General features: G+C 47.4%; 1 protein-coding gene across 1 annotated transcript in view; it reads left to right on the forward strand.

Annotated features, from left to right (window-relative positions):
• Positions 1–2,320: 2,320 nt before the first annotated feature.
• The window catches only part of HS3ST3A1 (heparan sulfate-glucosamine 3-sulfotransferase 3A1), a 95,711-nt gene continuing 78,749 nt past the window's right edge, over positions 2,321–19,282 (forward strand). The window contains exon 1 of the mRNA XM_072821066.1: positions 2,321–2,950. Within this exon, the coding sequence (XP_072677167.1) occupies positions 2,337–2,950 (614 nt within the window). The 5' untranslated portion in view covers positions 2,321–2,336. The remainder of the gene's footprint in view (positions 2,951–19,282) is intronic.

Raw genomic sequence — 19,282 nt, forward strand, 5'->3', positions numbered from 1 at the left:
GTTCATTGCTTTAAGGCATCAGAAGCTAATAAGCTCTTCTTGGCTGCTCTGCAGAAGAGGCTGGAATCGGTACTTCATAAACCTAAAACCAGGGATCCCTGGGTGGCTCAGTGATTGAGTAGCTGCCTTCGGCTCGGGTGGTGATCCCCGGGTCCTGGGATCGAGTCCCGCATCAGGCTCCCTATGGGGAGCCTGCTTCTCCCTCTGCCTGTGTCTCTGCCTCTCTCTGTGTGTCTCTCAGGAATAAATAAATAAAATCTTAAAAACAAAAACCCCCCAGATGTAGCAAAGGCACAGACAGACCAGCTCCACCCCAGCACAGAGTGAGAATCAGTAGGTCCTCCCTAGGAAGGGTCAGGGGGACTCCCGTGACTTGCACGTCCACGGTCACACAGAGCACAGAGCGCAGGAAGGCAGGCGGGGAGGTTGGCAAGGCCGGCCCGGGCGGCGGAGTTCCCGGCGAGGCGCAGGGCGCGGTGCGTGTGCGGGGCCCGGTGCACGGCTGCCTGGGTGACTTGCACCGGTCGGCGGGCCTCGGTCGGGGCCTCGGTCGGGCCGGCCAGCCTACCGCCCACGTTGCCAGGCGTCCTGCCGAGACAAGGAAGCCAAGAAATCAGCCACAAATCGAGATGGAATCAGACCCCCACGTCCTGCAGGTTCCACGGGCCGCCTCCCTCCACTGAACAGCGAGGTGATCTGTATCCCTTGCTGACCGGCTCTCGGGAGCGGGAGCGGAGGAGCGCGCCAAGGGCAACCGGGTCAGGGCAGGCCGCAGAGAGGACGCCGCTGTAGAGGCAACCTGGGACTCCTTTCCCGACACGCGTGCGCACGCGCGCGCACACACACCTACAAACCCACACGCCAGCACAGTCTTCGTCGCAACTGGGTGTGGGGGATGTGGCAGGCGACCTGATTTTTTTTTTTTCCCCCTCTAAAACTTATTTCTCTCCTCGGTTTGTTTATGGGCTCAGTTCCCAAGAGGTTGCTCCTATCTCGGTCCTGGGGAACTCTCGATCGCCCTAAACCAGTACGAGGCCAAACAGTCACGAGGAAAAGACAAGATACGGGCGAGGGGCGAAGAGGCCTGGGCTCCGGGGCCGGCCGGCGGCAGCGGGGTAGGTGCAAGCCCGGGCGGGCGGCGGGGAGGAATTCGGCTCGCCCCGGACAAACGGGGGCGTGGCGTGCAGCGGGGCTGGCAACTGCAGCCAAGGAAACTTCCAAAGGGCCGGGGAGGCGGCAGGGGGCGGGGAGAGGAGGCAGCGACAGGGGCGGGAGCAGGGACCCGGAGGGGGTCAGGGCTGAGCCGAGGCTGAGAGGCGGCTCGGGGGGAAGTCAGGCCCCCGGGGATCCGGCCGGCCCGCGCTGTCGCTCAGACGACCCCGGAGCCCCCGCAGCCCCCCGCGCGCCGGAAAGGGGGCGAGGCTGCGGCGGTGCGCGGAGCGGGGGGGGGGCGAGTGGGGAAGGGGCGTCGCCCCGGCCGCCCCCGCCCTCTCCGATGCCATTGGGCCGACGCTGCGGGGTCCGCGCCACCTTTTCTCCATCCCGCCGGGTCCGCCCAGCCGCGCCCGTCCGGGAGCCGGTGCTGCCCGGGCCGCTGACGTCACCGCCAAGTTTGCTGCCCTCCGCGCCCCACGTGTGGCGGCGGCGGCGGGGCAGCGTCTGCGAGCGCAGTGGCCGCGGCGGCTGACAGGTCCCGCGCAGCCCGGCTCCGGCGCGCCGCTCCCCGGTGGACACCCCGGGCGCTGTGGAGCAGCCGGGCGCGCGCGGAGAGGGGCGCACGGCCCGCCGCGGGCCTCGGGCTCCCGCCGGGGCAGGCGCACTCGGGGGCACCTCGCGCCCCGGCGGCCACCGGCCCGGAGGAGGGCACCGTCGCTCGCCGCCGGCCGCAGCGCCCGGAGCTCCGCGTGCCCGGAGCCTCGAGTGCCCTCCCCGGGACCGAGCCAGGGATGCACGACCGCTGAGCGGGGATCCGCGCCGGGAGGCCGCCCGGGGCCGGGGCTGAGACGCACGCGCCGCCGCCTCCGCCGCCTCCGCCGCCGCCAGGACCCCCGTTCCCGCGGCGCTCGGGGACCCGGGGCGCCGAGCGCGAACCCCAGGCTCAGGACGGGCGAGTCGACGACGATGGTCTCTTAAGCACGGCACCACGTCCCCCTCCCGCCCCCTCGGCCGGAGGCAGGGGTCCCGCGCGGGGCGCCCGCGGCTCCGTGTCCCCGGGGCAGCTCGCACGGCCGCAGGGACGCACGGGCGATGCGGGGCCCCCAGCCCGAGGTCGCGGCACCCGGCGGGGTCCCGGCCTAGCATGGCCCGCGCGCGGCCCGACGTCGCCTCCGGCTAGGATGGCCCCCCCGGGCCCGGCCGGCGCCCCCGCCACCTCCGCCGAGCCGCTGTCCCGCAGCATCTTCCGGAGGTTCTTGCTGATGCTCTGCTCGCTGCTCACGTCGCTCTACGTCTTCTATTGCCTGGCCGAGCGCTGCCAGAGCCTGGCGGGCCCGCTGGTGCGGCCGTCGGGCGGCGGCGGCGGCGGCGGCGGCGGCGGGGCGGGGGCCCCGGGGCGCGGCGCCCTGGCGGGAGGCCCGGGGGAGCCGGCGGGGTGGCCCGCGGCGGCGCACGGGAAGCGCCTCCTGCAGCTGCAGCGGTGGCGGAGGCGCCGGCCGGCCGTGCCGCGCGACGACGGCGAGGAGGCGGCCTGGGACGGGGAGCCCCCCGGCCTGGCCGGAGGTCCCGGCGGCTCGGGGGCCGGCAGCAGCGCCGCCGAGGCCCCGCCGGGGACGCTGGCCCTGCTGCTGGACGAAGGCAGCAAGCGGCTGCCGCAGGCCATTATCATCGGCGTGAAGAAGGGCGGCACGCGGGCGCTGCTCGAGTTCCTGCGCGTGCACCCCGACGTGCGCGCCGTGGGCGCCGAGCCCCACTTCTTCGACCGCAGCTACGACAAGGGCCTCGCCTGGTACCGGTGAGCTGGCGCAGGGCGCAGCCGGGGTCGGGGTGCGCGGGGTGCGCGGGGTGCGCGGGGTGCAGGGATCCCCCACCCCAGCTCATCCCCTTCCAGGTTCCACGCAAAGGGGCCTCAGGCGTTGCTCCTGAGTGCGGGGGTCTCCTTCCCCATCGTGCCTTGTGCCTCCAGGGAAATAAATGGGTGTTAAGGGAGGCAAGGGGTGGAACATTTTGGCCTTCACGAGTTTTCCTTTCGTCCTTGGGATTTCCTTTCCTTCACGCAGCCAATCCCATCTTTTTCTCCTGCTCGGTCCGTGTGTCTCTGTTGTTAGCTTAAGGGCTTGGGTGGGTGGAAAGGGACCTCCTAAATTAGAAATCTGTTCCTCGATTAGGAGGCGTGTAGCCTAGTCCATGCTTTTCCTGCAGAAAGCATGCTTTTATTTCTTCTTTATCTGCTGAACGGTACCCAGTGGTTCCTGCAGTCTCTGCCATCAGGTATTCATTTACCTTGACCCTTTGCCAGATCACTGCCCTAGTAATATCGAGACTTAGTAAAAGTGTCAAGAACCAGAGGCTGGGCAGTTGGGAAATACAGGTTAGCGCTCGTGCCAGCAACCAGCCTGTGTGCTTGCTTTAAGGAAGGGCTTCCCGTGTAATAACTTGTGCTTGTGGTGAGGAATGAGTTTTGAAAAGTGTTTCCTAACTTTAAAGAGAATAGTGTCTCGTGTTTCTGGCCTGGCTGAAACTTTTCTAAAGATCTTCAAACAATTCTCTTTCCAAATGAGGCAACTTTTTTTTCCCCTTTTTAAAAAAAGAAAGGGAGAAAAAAAAATCAGGACACTGGTTACATTGTGAAAAACCCTCCTAATAAAGTTTAGGAAACAAGTCCGATTCAGATCTCAATCTTAAAGTTGCCAGTCTTCTCAAATTTAGACCACCTTTAATAATGGAATCAGCCAAACTCCAATAAATCCTGGTGTCACCTGGATTTTATTTGCCATAAAATATTGGCCTGTTTTCTTTCCTCCGAGAACAACCAAAAATCATGTGGCCAGAATTCTCATTTTATGACGTTATATCTTGTTCATTAAGTACGTGTTCTCTTTGTTGTTTTAACTGACACAGCATCACAAAAGTTACTGGCACAATTTAAATAGAGTTCAGAAGCTCACTAACTAAATAATTCATCTCTGAAACAGAAATGAACTTGATCTGACAAGTTTATTTATTTGAGGAGTCAGGCACACCCTCAGATTGATTTCGGGAGCCGAATTTACAGTAACCCAACTTAGGAGAAAACATGTGGTCTTAAAAGTCAAGTTCAAACCTTAAACATTTTTAAAACAGTAACTTTCCATTTGTTGGAAAGAAAAACAAACAACCTTCCCTTAATATAGAATATATATCATTTAAAATCATCAGCCACTTAAAAAAAAATCCCCTTGTGTTTCTGTCATTTATGTTGTATCCTCTGGGAAGTTCTTATAAAAATGACCTGTTGAATCTGGAAACAACAGGTCCTTCTTTTTAGCACAAAGGCAGCTCTGTTTTTTCCATCAAGGACACAAGAAAGAAGTGATTAAAGACCCCTAAAACTCTTATCTATAGAGGTTTGCATTGAATCGGGCTTCGTACAGTGCTGTGACACAACACATTTCAAGCCAACTTCACGGAAGGTCTAAAGACAACGTTTGGATCTGAGGTGCCATTAAATACGGTGAAACATTTAGCACTAAAACTCTTTCTTTTCGTTTTACCATGTAGACTTTATTTCCACAAAGTAGGATTGTTTCTTCTTATTCCAGAATTCAGTATTTGAGGGCACAGTCTACAGACCTGGATCTTATTTTCCTTGAACCTTCTTAAGATCATGTAAGAGAGAAGGAATGTTTCAAGGTAACTTAGAAACACAAGTATTAAGAAAAAAAAAAAACAACAAAACAACAACAACAACAAAAAAAAAAAACAAAAAGAGAGAGAGAGAAAGAGGGGGAGAAAGAAAAGTCATAAACTTTTAGGTCACTCTCTTTTGGAAACTAGATGCACGCTGTAAAGTAAATCTCTCCTTGGATTGTTTATTCCAGCAGAGGAGTGCTATAAAGCAATTTATGGTGGTTACAAAAATAACTGCACGGTAGACTTCATGGTTTGGTGAATTTAATTTTCTAAGTGTCGTAGCAATGTCTTTGTTTTACCATTTGCAATGGTTTTTATTGATGCATAAATTTAAGTTTAACTCAATTACATATAAAACTCTTATTAAAAAAAAAAAACCCTCCACCTATACAGCCTGGATTATGCGCTCATTTAATGAAATTTTGCCACAGTTCTCTTTCATCTTGGCTCTGAACTTGGGAGTATGATGTTTGTGAGAGAGACTTGAACATTAACTCTGGAAAAAAAAAATCTCTTGCACAGAATACTACTTAACCTATATTAAGTGGACATTACTGCTGGTGTTTGGCCAGTATGTACAATTAGGGATTCGGTGAGACTTTCCTGAGTCAGCCCCAAATTTATTATATGGGATTTCTGCCACATGCTTCTGATTTACCCCGCCTCCCCCCCCCCCCGCCCAGCCCCCGCGACGTGAACAGAAAGACAGCTCGTGTTTGCACCCCAAAGTGAATTATAGAAGGAAAAAAACCCTGTAAAATATTTTTTAGATGCTCATTGACTGGGACAATCTTATATGTCCAGCCGTGGGTTTTTTTGCCCTATGAAATCTCACAGTTGGCCATAATAGATCGTTGTGGCAGTGCCCCCTACTGTCCTGACAAAGGGAGAAGTGTGTTGTTAGGAAGCTGAAAGAAAATGCCATGGAGAGTGAGTTTGAGAATGAATACTGTGGCCACGACCATGGCTGGGATATTTCGGTACATTTGCCTCACTGAGGAAAAACATAAAGTACTTCGTAAATTGCGTCCCAAGATTAGTATAATCGGTTTCTTCCTTTGGACAGATTTGTAGTAAAGGCAAGAAAGTTGAGTCTTTTCAAAATCTCTAAAAAGGGAAGCTGCTCTGATTGGTTTAAAATGCCCTAATGTTCCTCTAGAACAAACGAAAAAGACAGATATTTATATGCCAGGAAATGTGTTAATGATAACGTAGGATGCTTCGGTGGAGTCTTCTGGATGTGAAACTCCACCCTGGTGGGGGCTTTAAAAAACATTCCAACATTACTTAATTTAGCAGACATGATATCAGTACGACAAATGTCTGTGGCTTGCATGTCATGGGAAAGCAATCCTTTGCAATGAACAGTCTGCGTGTGTTTCCATGGTATGGGTGGTGGGTTCATAAAGGAAAGTTAGGGAATTTTTTTCATTAGCTTTAAGGCTTTGAGATCTTTTCTGGAAGCCAAATGCTGCTATTGTCATTTCAAGAGCAGGTGAGCTAAGAATTGAATGAGAAGGCCCCCCTCTTCCCTGGGTATTTCTGTGCCAACTCAGAAGGGGGGGTCATTTCTTTTCTTTGTAAGACCAAAGATCCCTATTTATAAAATACTAAACATACATGCGTACACATGCATATGTACGTATAAATAACACTTTGTTTGGTGTGACATTTTTGTTTCCTCTCGTATTTTGGGACAAGATAGTAACTGTTCCATACCTAATCTCTCAGGCTAGCATGCTTCTCCCCTATGTTATGATGTGTTTTCTTTTGAGTGGAGAAGAGTATCACTAAAATATTTTACTTTCTAGCATCCAGGAAGATCAGAGATCAATCAGCTTGGAGTTTAAGAGTTGGTCCCCCCCACCCCACCTCAGCTCCATCAAAATTTAAAGTTTTGTGGCCTCTCACGATCATCGCCTTGTTTTCCAAGTCTACCGAAGAGGCGGACGGGACAGAGGAACTCTGGGTTCCTATCAGGAGAAACCGGCATTTCTTAGCAGCTGGGAGCAGCTGCAAACTACCTCCATGTGCACTTTCCCACCCTCCTGAGCCACAAGCCCCTTCTGTATGACGGGGTGGAAATGAAATTCGAGCCAAGGGAGCTGCAGAGCCTGGCCACCCATGCAAGGTCATAGGGACTGAAGTCCAAAGAGAGCCCCTCTGTCCTTAGAGTAAAGAACAGTGGGAAGGGATGTGGGCTAGGAGGAGAGAGGAAAGAAGTTGCTTTGGACCTCGAGTCTAGGGTGTGTGTCTACAGGGGGAGAGGGGCTAATTTCTTTTATGCATATAGTTTGCATCAGCTCCCAGTGACTGTACATTCTCTATCCACCTAGAGGCTGCAAACAGGCCCTTTGAGAAGCCACAGAGCTTTCATTTTATTAGCTGAATGCCTGTACTCTGGGCTTAGCATCCCAGTAGACGACTCCAGCAATACCAGTCAGACAGCTTAGTCCTGGTGTGTGTGTGTGTGTCCCCAAGGGTGCATGTAAGAGCAGACACTTGGTAGGTGGGGAAATTGATAGAATTGGTAACAGGCTAGTTATTAAGTGCCTGCGGAACTTCTGAGCATGATATATCAGACACCGAGGTTATGGGACAGGCTTTGGGTCTAGTGAGTCTGGGCATTAAAAACAACAAAAGCCACGTTTGTTATAGCCTAGAACTAGAATAGCTTGCATGCTCCAATATTCCTTTATAACAATGAGATTTATCGTGTGCTGATACGTTTTATGTGAAATGCATAGCTGTCTCAGAGTGGAAAAATCCTCCACGATACCGTGATCTGCCCTCCCCTTAAAAAAGAAAGCCCTCTGGCCAAAATGTTTGTCTCATATACATAACTCTGTCGATTGGCCAGGAAAGCATATGTGCCAAATCTGTATCTTGGAGGGGGTCATGGGAATAAAATAATAAGCCTGTGCAATTAATGACATCGGGGGCTAACCTTACATAGACCAGATGCTCACATTGGGAGGGGAAGAGTGTCACAGAGCAAACAAACCTACTTGATATAAACAACAAAGGGCCTCCCATCCCTAAAGCGTGCATGTGAACAACTGCAAATTGCAATTACCATCATTCAAATCACCAGGGTCCCGTTGGGAACTTTACACACTTAGCACTTTTCTTTAGGAAGGTCATCTTTCTCCACCAAATAATAGTAACTTGGCAGATAAAGAGTGTCCTCTCTTGGTACGTTTCCCAGTGATATTGGACTCCGCGCTTTGTGAAAGTTGGTTTCTGTTCGAGGCAATGAGTTACAGTCGCGAAAATGAGATTTTTTTCTGTTACAGATAGGCCTTTCATAAGGAATTGGAGGAATCGGAGTGATAGCATAACTACATAATGTTGTAACTCCCTAGTCTTCGCATTTATAAGAATGTCTTAAAATGTTGGACGGCCCTGTTTGATGTAACTTGATAGAGTTTAAGAATCTCCATGGGGGATCGTGGTAAGTTAATAGATAAACGTGTGTGAAACCAGAACCTAGAAATTGAGGAAATGCTGAGTTCAGTGACCTGAAGCATCTTCCCAGTTGCTGGTCTCCAGTGATGCAATTCTTGATTTTTTTTTCTTTTTTTTTGCATTACTCACGTGGTCATGACTACCATGCCTGGAACATTCACATGTCTCCTGTGATCATTTGAGGACCGTGTCCCAAGAGTTCAGATTTGACCTGTCCCAGAAGCTGTCCGAAGACAGTGAATGTTAAAAAAAAAAAAAAAGGAAGAAAGAAAGAAAAGAGGAAGTGTTTATACGAATGAAATTTAGTAGCTGACCACGAGGCGTGTCATATGCTTGCACTGTTGAAAAAAATAAAATCTTCCTTCGCAGACTGTGGAGAGCAGCCCATTTTTGAAGGTGACATGTAGTGCCACCTAGTGGGAGGGAGAGTCAGCAAGGGACCCAAGCAGCTGAACCTTGAAAACCTGTAATCAGAGAGTTAAGTGCGGTCTGGATTAGGGAAATCGGGGCAGGTGGCCTTAGGTAGTAGCATCAATAGCCCAGGGATTGTCTGTTCAGTGTGGCCGAGCTCTGCTTTGCTTGTCTGCCTGAGCTCACTCCTCTTAGGCAGGGAGTTTATTCTTTGGAGAGAAATAAAAGAGACCTGCCTTCACAATAAACCTGAGAAACAAGATATAAATGAGTAGGAGATTTATATTGGAAATGTGCATGAATGAAAAGGAACACCATATGCCCCAGATTAGTTTCCTTAGTGTGCTTTGCCTCTGTTTCTGAAAGCCAGCTTCAAATGAAAATACTTCCAGATGATTTTATTTCGACAGCAGTAATGCAGCCTGTGGCTTCCCGGGGTTGTAAGGCTCTGGAGGAGGGTCCCCTGATTTCCTAACGGGCAGTGCACAGAAGCCTGTTTAACCCCGAACCAACAGAGACACATCAGGAAGATCCCCACCCCCCCCTGCAAGGGACGATGTCACAGGAGGTGCCTTCGGACTCCCAACAGGAGAACCGTTCTTGTGACTGCAGCCCGGTGCCTGGGGAGGGTCGGGGAGAGGGGTGGTGGTCAGGTGAAGGCAAGGCCGCGGAGGAGGGGAAAAAATAGGAACATTACAGAGGAGACATCAGGAGACCCCATTGCAGCCAGGTGACGAGCTTAATGCTTGCCTGGTGTAGCCAGCGAGGAGCGCACCTCACCTGGGGGGTATCCTTCCCCCACGCGCCCAAGCCCGGGGTAATCATGAGAAAACATCTGATCAACCCAAATGGCAGGGCAGCTACCGAAGAAAATCTCCGACTGGCATCCTTAAAACATGTCAAGATCACGAAAAACAAAGACTGACAAACTGTCAGAGATCAGAGACCAGAGACTAACCACTAGTGAGTAAAAATGGTGGATCCTTAATTGGATCCTGGAGAAAGGGCATTCTTGGAAAAAACTGGAAAAATGAGACGATGTGTGTGCAGCCTGTTGGTGGAACGATACCAGGATTAAATTCTAGGGTTTGATCACAGTGCTAGGGAAACGTGAGATGATAACCTTAGGGGAGTCTGGGTGGAGGGGTATCTGCAAAGTTTCCGCGCTGTCTTTTTTTTTTTTTTTTTGGAACAATTTTAGTATTTGAAATTATTCTAGAACCAAAGGAAAAAAACAGTAACATCCGCAAGGAAGGGAGGAGATGCCCGACGGCTTCAAGGGATGAGGGCTCATATCCGGAGGTCCTCCTCTGCACACCCGCTCCCTTTTGTGCCCTGTTCTCCCAAAGCACCTGTGGCTTCCAGACCTGCTGATCTTCCCTCCGCTGACTCCTCCGCCTCGCTGTCCCCGAACCAAGCACAGAGACGGTTCTGTTGGGTCCTTCTCTCTTCTGTGGCTGGCAAAGTGAGGAAGGTGTAAAAAGTCCCCCACCCCTGATTGACTTGTACTCTTGTTGGAAAGTAAAAACAAAACAAAACAAGTCCCTTTAAAAAAAAACAAAAAACAAAAACAAATCCCTTTGATGTAAATGACAGGTTTTTGAGAACAGAAAGGATGGAGGTAGGGGTCAGGGGAAAATCAGTTGGCATCAGGCATTTTTCCTACGACACAGGAGGAGCAGCTGTCGGGTTGGGAAGCTGGTGATGGGATGGAACCATTGCTCTTTGTGGCTGAGATGCCAGCACGGTCCCGGTTGTTGTTGTTGTTGTTGTTTTTTAAGATTTTATTTATTTATTCATGAGAGACAGAGAGGCAGACACAGGCAGAGGGAGAAGCAGCCTCCCTGAGGGGAGCCCGATGTGGGACTCGATCCCAGAACCCCAGGATCACGCCCTGAGCCAAAGGCAGTCGCTCAACCACTGAGCCACCCAGGTGCCCCCAGTCCAGATTTTCTTGGCCAGCTTACCGCTCCTGGCTGCTTGCTCGACCTGGTGCTTTCTCCTTTGGTTTAGACACTGTGGCTTATAGGACCAGCCATGGGAGCAAAACAGATGTGGAGCAATCACCAGGTTCAAGGATCAGAGAAAATCCAACTTCGAGTGCACTGGAGAACCAGAACCTGGGCACCTGGGGTGGTTCTTCCCATTGAGGTGCTGAGTCCGGATGCCAGTGTGCTGGGACCCAAACGTCCCCACGTCTAGGTGACATGCTGGCATTTTCTGCTTCTGTTTTTAAACACAGAGTTGTGCTTCTGAGACTCTGGTTTACCAGAATCATGAAAATCTCCCTAGAAACATTTCTTTTGATATTTTCAACAACTGTAAAAATAGTTTTGTTCACATTACATTTTCTCTTAAGCAAAACAAAACAGCATGGCCCTGCATCTCAAGATGCAAAGAACTTAGTGTTTCCTTATAATTCTTACTCCCTTATCTTTATTGGATCAGTTTTTTAGTTTTCATTTTTGTTTGTTTGTTTTCTAGAGACAGAGAGTGATGGGGAGGGACAGAGAGAGAGAGAGAGAATCTTAAGCAGACTCCATGCTTGCTCGATCTCACAACTCTGAGACCATGACCTGAGCCAAAATCAAGAGTTGACGGCTTAACCAACAGAGTCACCCAGGCACCCCATTGATTGGCTTAGTTTTGTGAACATGTGTTGTGCAAAGGACAGGCTACTAATGCTTATGTAGAGAAGATAATTTCTTTGATTTAATGCCATTCTCTGTATCTTTCCATCTTAGTTACTACACACTTTTCTTCATGCATTTTGAGCCTTCTTAAAAACAATTGCAAAATATTTGAACCCTGAAATGGACATTTGATGAAATATTTTGTCTTAGTCTGTTTCATTTAATTCTGCTCTGATCTTTGTTATTTGCTTTCTTCTTCTGCTAACTTTAAGCAGAGATTGTTCTTTTTCTCATGCCTTGAGATGTCAAGTTAGGCTGTTCATTTGAGATCTTTCTCTTAATGTAGGCACTTGGTGGTCTTTATTTCCATCTTTTTTTTTTTTAAGATTTATTTATTCATGAGAGACACACAGAGAGAGGCAGAGACACAGGCAGAGGGAGAAACAGGCTCCTCGCAGGGAGCCTGATGTGGGACTCGATCCTGGATCCCAGGATCACGACCTGAGCTGAAGGCAGGCACCAACCACTGAGCAACCCAGATGTCTGTGACTTCCCTCTTAAAACTACTTCAGGAGTGGGTTGTTCAATCTCCACATAATTGTGATATTTCCGGTTTCACCCTTGTTATTGATTGCTAGCTTCATACTATTGGGTCTGAAAAGATAACTTGATAGGGTTTCAATCTTCCTAAATTCATTAATATTTGTTTTGCAGACCAGCATGTGGTCTGTCCCAGAGAACATTCTACGCTTGCAGGAGATGAACGTGTATTTCCGCTGCTATGGATGGAGTGGTCTGTGTATGTCTGTGATGTCCACCTGGTCTAATGTATCGTTCCTTCAAGGTCAATGTTCCCTTATTGATTTTCTGTCCGGATTATCTCTTATTTTAGATGTCAGATAACAATTAGTAATGTTTGGTGAGGCCTCACCCTGTACTGGATGTTACCAAATGATCTACATGTAGTCTGGATATTTTATTAATATGATGACTATTATTAGGCAGATCCTATCACTAAAGATGAAGTAAGTTGTCCAAGGCCATACAGCCAAGTTAAATGGTAGGACTGGTGCTGGATCCAGGGCCACCCACCTCTGGTATGCCAGCACCTCACCACCAGGGTATGCCATTGTGTTCTCAGCATGGCCCCTGTGTGGTTCCTGCCCAAACAGCAGGCCATCAGCGGCTCAGAGATCGTGGACATGGAGAGGCTGCCCCATGTGATTGGACACATTTCATCCTGGTCTTGGACCCTTCATTAGAGAACTGGGTAGCGTATCAACACAGGGTTGAAAACCTAAATTGTTAAAAGTGGTTGTCTATCCTATGAGTCTGGTGGCCTGTGAGATAACTAAACCACTTGTGTTTTTTCTCAACTTCTCTCTCTCTGTCTCTCTCTGTCTCTCTCTCTTTTCTTTCTTTCTTTCTTTTTTTTTTTTTTTAAGTATCAGATTCCAGAATCCATCTTAATGAGCCTATCAGAAATCCGGGTGGTCTACTTCATTCCCTCCCCCCCTTCCATTAAATATGAACAGTAACTATGAAAGAACTTTTGACTATTAAGTGGCCCAGATGAGCAGGTTTCCTCCTAAACTGCTGTATGGGAAAGCCCGAATATTGTCAGAAATGCAATCAGAAAGCTGCTTACTGCTCGTGGAAGTTGGGGCCACGCGAGCCGGTGGCTGTGCCAGGTTGCTTGTGACATCATGTGATCCTGTGCTCCCATTTACCTGTAAGAATCTGCCGACCGCCTCTTCCTCCTGAGCATGGCTGAGTCACTGCCAATGTCCAGAGTTCTCTTTTCTGTGTGTGCACTTTTTTTTTTTAATTTAAGATATTACTTATTTATTCATGAGAGGGAGAGAGGCAGAGAGGCAGAGATGCAGGCAGAGGGAGAAGTAGACTGTGTGTGTACCTTTTGATTGACATTCCGTTTTTTTAATTCGTTGAGGTATGCTAATACTCCCAGCCAGGGCACAGCCCAGTTGTTACCCCAAAGCACTCTTCTGTCTACCTCCATTATTATTTTATTAATAACCATCATCTAATTTCTTTCCTGGCAGCTGGTCATTATGAGTGGCAACACAAGCCCTTTACTGTAGTGGTCAGGTCATTGCCACCTAAGACGTGGGACCCCTGGGTGGCTCAGCGGTTGAACGTCTGCCTTCAGCTCAGGTTGTGGTCCCGGGGTCCTGGGATCGAGTCCCGCATTGGGCTCCCTGCAGGGAGCCTGCTTCTCCCTTTGCCTGTGTCTCTGCCTTTCTTGTGACTCTCATAAATAAATACATTTTAAAAATATTTTTTTTTTATAAAAGGCCTTGGCTCCTGATGGGAACTTCCTTTGGTTCCAGCCAGATAGCATCATAAACTCTAAACATTGCTGGAGTTAGAAGGTCTCTGAGAGATAAAGATCGTCTTGCTTATAAAGGACAGGAACCTAGGGCTTCAAATTCTAGGGCACCATTCTGAAGAATCCAGTTAAGAAACAATTCCATGTTCCAGATGATAAAAATTCAGTTTTGGAGGTTTTGCAACAATGACAAAAATATGCTAGAGGATGGAACAAGTTAGAGCATTATGTTTTTCTCCTCCCAGAATGGGTAAATTAAAGCATTGCATTGACTTGAATCAGCGGTCAATTCATCTTTAAATGCCTGGTTTTCATCTTAGAGCATTTTCCCAATACTTTGGTGTGTACAGATTTAGGGACCCCACTAACATGATTGGCCCATGGATCCTTGTGAGTAATTTGTGTTTTATGATCGTTGCCTGCTTGTTAAAGATTAGTGGGGGAAATCTGAGTACAGACAGGAAAAAGTTTGCTGTTTCTTTTTTTTTTTTTTTTTTAAGTTTGCTTTTTCTCTCTTGAGTGTTCAGAGTAGGAAGTAATCCATCAAATTATGGGAATAAAGTTCTTTTTCCTTTTTTCAGGCTTCTTTCTTGGATTAGATCTCTCCTTTCAATAGAAATATCAAAATTACCAGGCTAGTTTAAAGGACAAAGTCAAAAACGATGGATGTGTTTGGTATGATCATAAATCTTTGTAGATTCTTGCGAAGTTCAGATATTAAAAAGAAAAGAATGGAATTAAGCTGCAACTAAAGTTACATTCTTGGAGCTAATTGCATGCCTCATCACCTTTCCAAATCAGAGTCTCATTTGTTCTAACTTGATAGCTTAAAAAATTCTGGCTGTAGGAAAATGCTGCAGAGATGAAATTATTTCATTTCCCAAACAAAGGTTTTAAGTAAACAAAATCTGGCATCTGTTTTTTTGATTTTTTTTTTAATTTCCTGGTGGACTCTAATTATTCTTATAGTGCTTTCATCAAATGCTGTGGGTTTTTCTTTTCTTTTCTTTCTTTCTTTTTTTTTCTAAGAAATAAAAGCTACTTGTTTTTCTTTCTAATGAGGTCTCGCTCTTTCTTCTTGGTGTGGGAGGATTCAGGATTACGAAAGTATCTGTTAAAAAAGCTCTCCCCAAAGCCAGAGGGTCTACTAGAATGACCTGCTAGAGTTTAATGATGGAAACAAAACAAATTGGATCTGTTTTATATTTATCATGGGGGGGAGGTCGTGGAGAACTAATGCCTGTGATGAAAATTCTTGAGATTTTCAGGTGCATTTGCCCTGTGGCAAAGGGTGGCAAGTTGGCAGCAAGCATTGGAGAAATTACTTCTTAGCTCCGACTGATTGTTACCAAGTGAGAAAATAGACTTGTTATTGCCATGCCCTTGGATTTTTCAAAAGAAAAATTGAGAAATAATATGTAATAATAATGAAAAACCAAAAGCGACACTAAAAACAAAATTCTGCATGGGTGGAGCAAATCAATGTCATCCGAAGGTGAATGGCTGCTAGTTTATAACCAATGGTTGGTTTATGGTGAGGACCAGATGTAGACAAACAAAAGCTGGTGTTATACGAAGAGTTTTCTACACTGTGAATCACAAGACATTGTAATAGAATCCATTGTTTTTTGTTTTGTTTTGTTTTGTTTTGTTTAATGAGAGGCACTTTGATAGGATAAAATAGGAGCGTTGATCCCATGTGGTAAGCAAGACAAGTATTACTACCTTGACAAACTTGGTTCCGGTGCCTACACATGCATGGATGAGTGGGTGCAGAGTGGCTCTCGATGGGAAAACTTTGAAAAACGCTGGCTAATGTGAACAGAAGTCCTATTTGAGAAGTCCAAAATGAATGTGCTTCAGGACCCTTCGAGAAACTGATTGGGAATGCTCCATACTGTGGATTCACCTCTTTAGTCTTTTTCAACCTTATATCTCCAGGGCCATGAGCTCTGCCTGCCACATAAAAGATTCACTATTCGTTTAATGAAAAACTGAAACTGACCCTGGGGCCAGAGATCAGGAATTTTTTTCTGAAAAGGGCCAGAGTAAATATGTTAGGCTTTCTGGGCTCTGTGGTCTCAACTCTTCAGCTCTGCTTTTGTAGCAGAAAAGCAGCCTTGGTCAATATGTCAATGAACGGGCATGGCTATGTTCCAATAAAATTTTATTTACCAAAACAGACCTTTGGTTCACTACCAAGAGTTTGCAGACTTCTAGGGTAGGCTGAAGGCTTCAAACATGTTGATTCCCCTTTCTTACCTTTTTATTCTCAGGTGGGTACCCTCCACTAACGTGCATAGCAGGCGTGAATGCATGATGTAGAAATAACTTCCCACTTGAGATACAACTTGGAAATAGCAGAACTCCCTTGTGGTTGTGTGAGAATAAGATAGTTCACCCAGAAACTGCTTAGCAGTGACCTGTAGGAACTTTTTGAAATTTTGTGTAGAATGGTGGCATTTCATGTAAAGGTGATCATACACTCAGTGATGCACATTCTATTTTTTTTTTAAGATTTTTATTTATTCATGAGAGACACAGAGAGAGAGAGAAAGGCAGAGACACAGGCAGAGGGAGAAGCAGGCACCATGCAGGGAGCCTGATATGGGACTTGATCCTGGGACCCCAGGATCACGCCCTGGGCTTAAGGCAGGCGTTAAACTGCTGAGCCACCCAGGGATCCCACACATTCTATTTTGGAAGAGTATTGTATACACACAAATCAAAGCAGCTTTGGTCATTTTCATGAAAAGCTTGAGAATCTGTTCTGATGTTTCCTTGACTTTGTACTCAAGTGCATCTTTGGTTTGTAGATCTTACCCTGAGTCTTTATTTTCTCTTTTGTCTTCTGGATGCCTGGGCATGCTTCGAAGCATTTGGAGGGAGTTCTGGGGATATAAAGAGGTCATACTTCCTCACCTGATCTCCGTTATGAGAAACCATCTTGCCATGTGGTTGAGTTCAACATTGTCTTTGCAGATGGGGGGGGAGAGGGGGGGAGGGTGGTGGTGAGACATCACATCTGGAGCCAAACATGAGGAAAGAGTTCTGAGGATTAGTACATGGCGTGTTTGAGGAGCCTGAACTTTCTTCTAGATCATCACTGTCTAATAGAAATCTAGTGGGAGGAGTGCCTGGGTGGTTCAGCCGGTTAAGCGGCTGACTCTTGACCTCAGCTCAGGTCTTGATCTCAGTGTCACGAGTTCAAGCCCCTCATTGGGCTCCATTCTGGGTGTGGAGCTTACTTAAAATATATATATATGGAATCACATTGGCCATATTGAATTTTCTAGAAGCCATCTGCAAAGTAAGACTGAAGAGGTGAAATTAACTTCTGTAATAGTTTGTTTGAAAGTTAATACATCCGAAATATGATAATTTCAATGAGTAATCAAAAATCAAAACATTCTGGATGAGGCATCTTACATTTTTTCATGTGAATCATCCAAATCTATGTGTTTGATGCTTGTAGCATGTCTCCATTCTGAGTAGGCAATATCATGGGTTCCATAGCCCGGTGAGGCCAGTGGCCACCATATTGAATAGTATAGCTCTACAGATGGGGATGGGGTGGTGGGGGCTTTCAGTGGAGGACTGATTCCACAGATTGCCTCTGGTTCTGGTGTGGACACCTTATCCCAGGGGGCATTAGAAGGGTAGAAAATGCAGCCTGAGCTATCAGAATCTAGAGGACAGATGATGGAGGCTTAAATTAGAGCAGGGCAGTTGGTGTGGGAAAGGGGAGAAAGATTTGCTAGAAGTTTTGGTAGTAGGGATTATAAAACTTTGCATGGGATGCTAGGCATGAGGGAGGGAGGAGAAATTGGAGAATATTTGAAGATTCCTAGCTCTGGTATATTTATTAGTAACTGTGACTGTGGTCAGGAACCCAGGAAGAAATGACAGGTGCCAATGAGAACAAGCAACTTTGTCTGAGGTGTGAAGTGGAAAGGGCTTCAGGGTAAGCTGGAGCTCATGGGGGAGGTTAGGCTCGAGAACCGCGTAGGGCGAGATTGTTGAGGTCTTGCCAGCTGTCACAAACCCGACAGGTGAGAGTGTGTAGCAGAATGCAAGGATCTGGGGAAAGAGAGCAGGACCAGGAAAACGTGTTTATATTTTCACTCCAAGGGCATATAGTTTCTAGAGTTGATGCTGTGCATGGGGAAGTGTATAAAGGAAATGGTGTGGATGTCCGCAGTTTACTTTGAAACACATTGAAAAAAGATCAGATGAATTTGCATGGATAGAAAGATGGGTAGATCATGGGATAAGACAAATACAGATTTTTAAGGAAAATATGTATTTAGAATTTAGTTGGGGGGCACCTGGGTGGCTCAGTGGTTGAGCATCTGCCATTGGCTCAGGTCATGATCCCGGAGTCCTGGGATCGAGTCCTACCGCTTCTCCCTCTGCCTGTGTCTCTCATGAATAAATAAATTAAAAATCTTAAACAAATTTTTTGTTGGTAGGCGCAGGGTGTCTCTTGCACCATTCCTTCTCATTTTGCTGTGTTGAAAATTTTCATAATAAAATGTTGGTGGTAGAGGGGGTGAGTTTCAAGATCATTGGTATCAAATGCTGTTAAAAGGGGGTATAGAGGTTTGAGATGGAGGAGTGTTTGTTTCAGCAGTTAGGAAGTTATTGGGGATCCTGAGACCAGGTTAGGTGGCTGTCGTGTGACACATGCCAGCCAGCAGTGAGTTGGTGAGTACGTGGAAATGTGTCAGAAGACATGAGGAACGCAATGAACTTGGCCCCTGTGTCTGTCTCCCTCTTCTTGCTTAGACTGGAATCAACCAATGGGGTCTTCATACAGACTTTATGGCCGTTATGATGAATCCTCATGTAGTAAAACTACATGGTGACCTGATCAAAAGTCTCTTTATCAGAGTCTTAGCTAGGACCTTTTTTCTTATTTTTTATTTTATTTTTAAAAAGATTTTATTTATTTATTCATGAGAGACACAGAGAGAGGCAGAGACACAGGCAGAGGGAGAAGCAGGCTTCCTGCGGGGACCCTGATGGGGAACTCGATCCCAGGACCCCAGGATCACGCCCTGAGCCAAAGGCAGATGCTCAACTGCTGAGCCACCCAGGCACCCTGAATTTTTTTTAATGGATGCTTAAGGCTTTCAGCATTAATTGTTGAACACAAGTAGTGTCTGATATGCCTGTTTTCTTGAAAATATTTGTAAATTTTCAAGGCAGCGCTGCACCAGCCTATTCTAAACTCCATTGCCAGCGTGGAAAGGAAAATGAACTTGCTTTTATGAGCCTTCATCTTCTGAACACTTACTTTAAAGTTCCTTGGGAGGACGAAGAGATTTAACTGCTTTGTGTTTTCTTCCTTTCTCATCAACGCTGATTTTTTTTTTTCTTTTAAATTCAACCACTGGATAGTCTTTTCATCAGTGACATCATCCCATTTCTTCCCTGCGCACACCGAGTATCAGACGTTTCATGTTCTGCTCCTGATACTGTCTCCCTCGTCACCTGTTTCTCCACAGCCAGGGGGTTCCAGTCAGTTTCCCAGGACCCTAAATGTACTGTATTTTCAGTTTCCACAACTTTGTCCACTTGATCTTTTTTG

Source organism: Canis lupus, chromosome 3 (assembly GCF_048164855.1).
Source record: "Canis lupus baileyi chromosome 3, mCanLup2.hap1, whole genome shotgun sequence".
Lineage (NCBI taxonomy): Eukaryota > Metazoa > Chordata > Mammalia > Carnivora > Canidae > Canis > Canis lupus.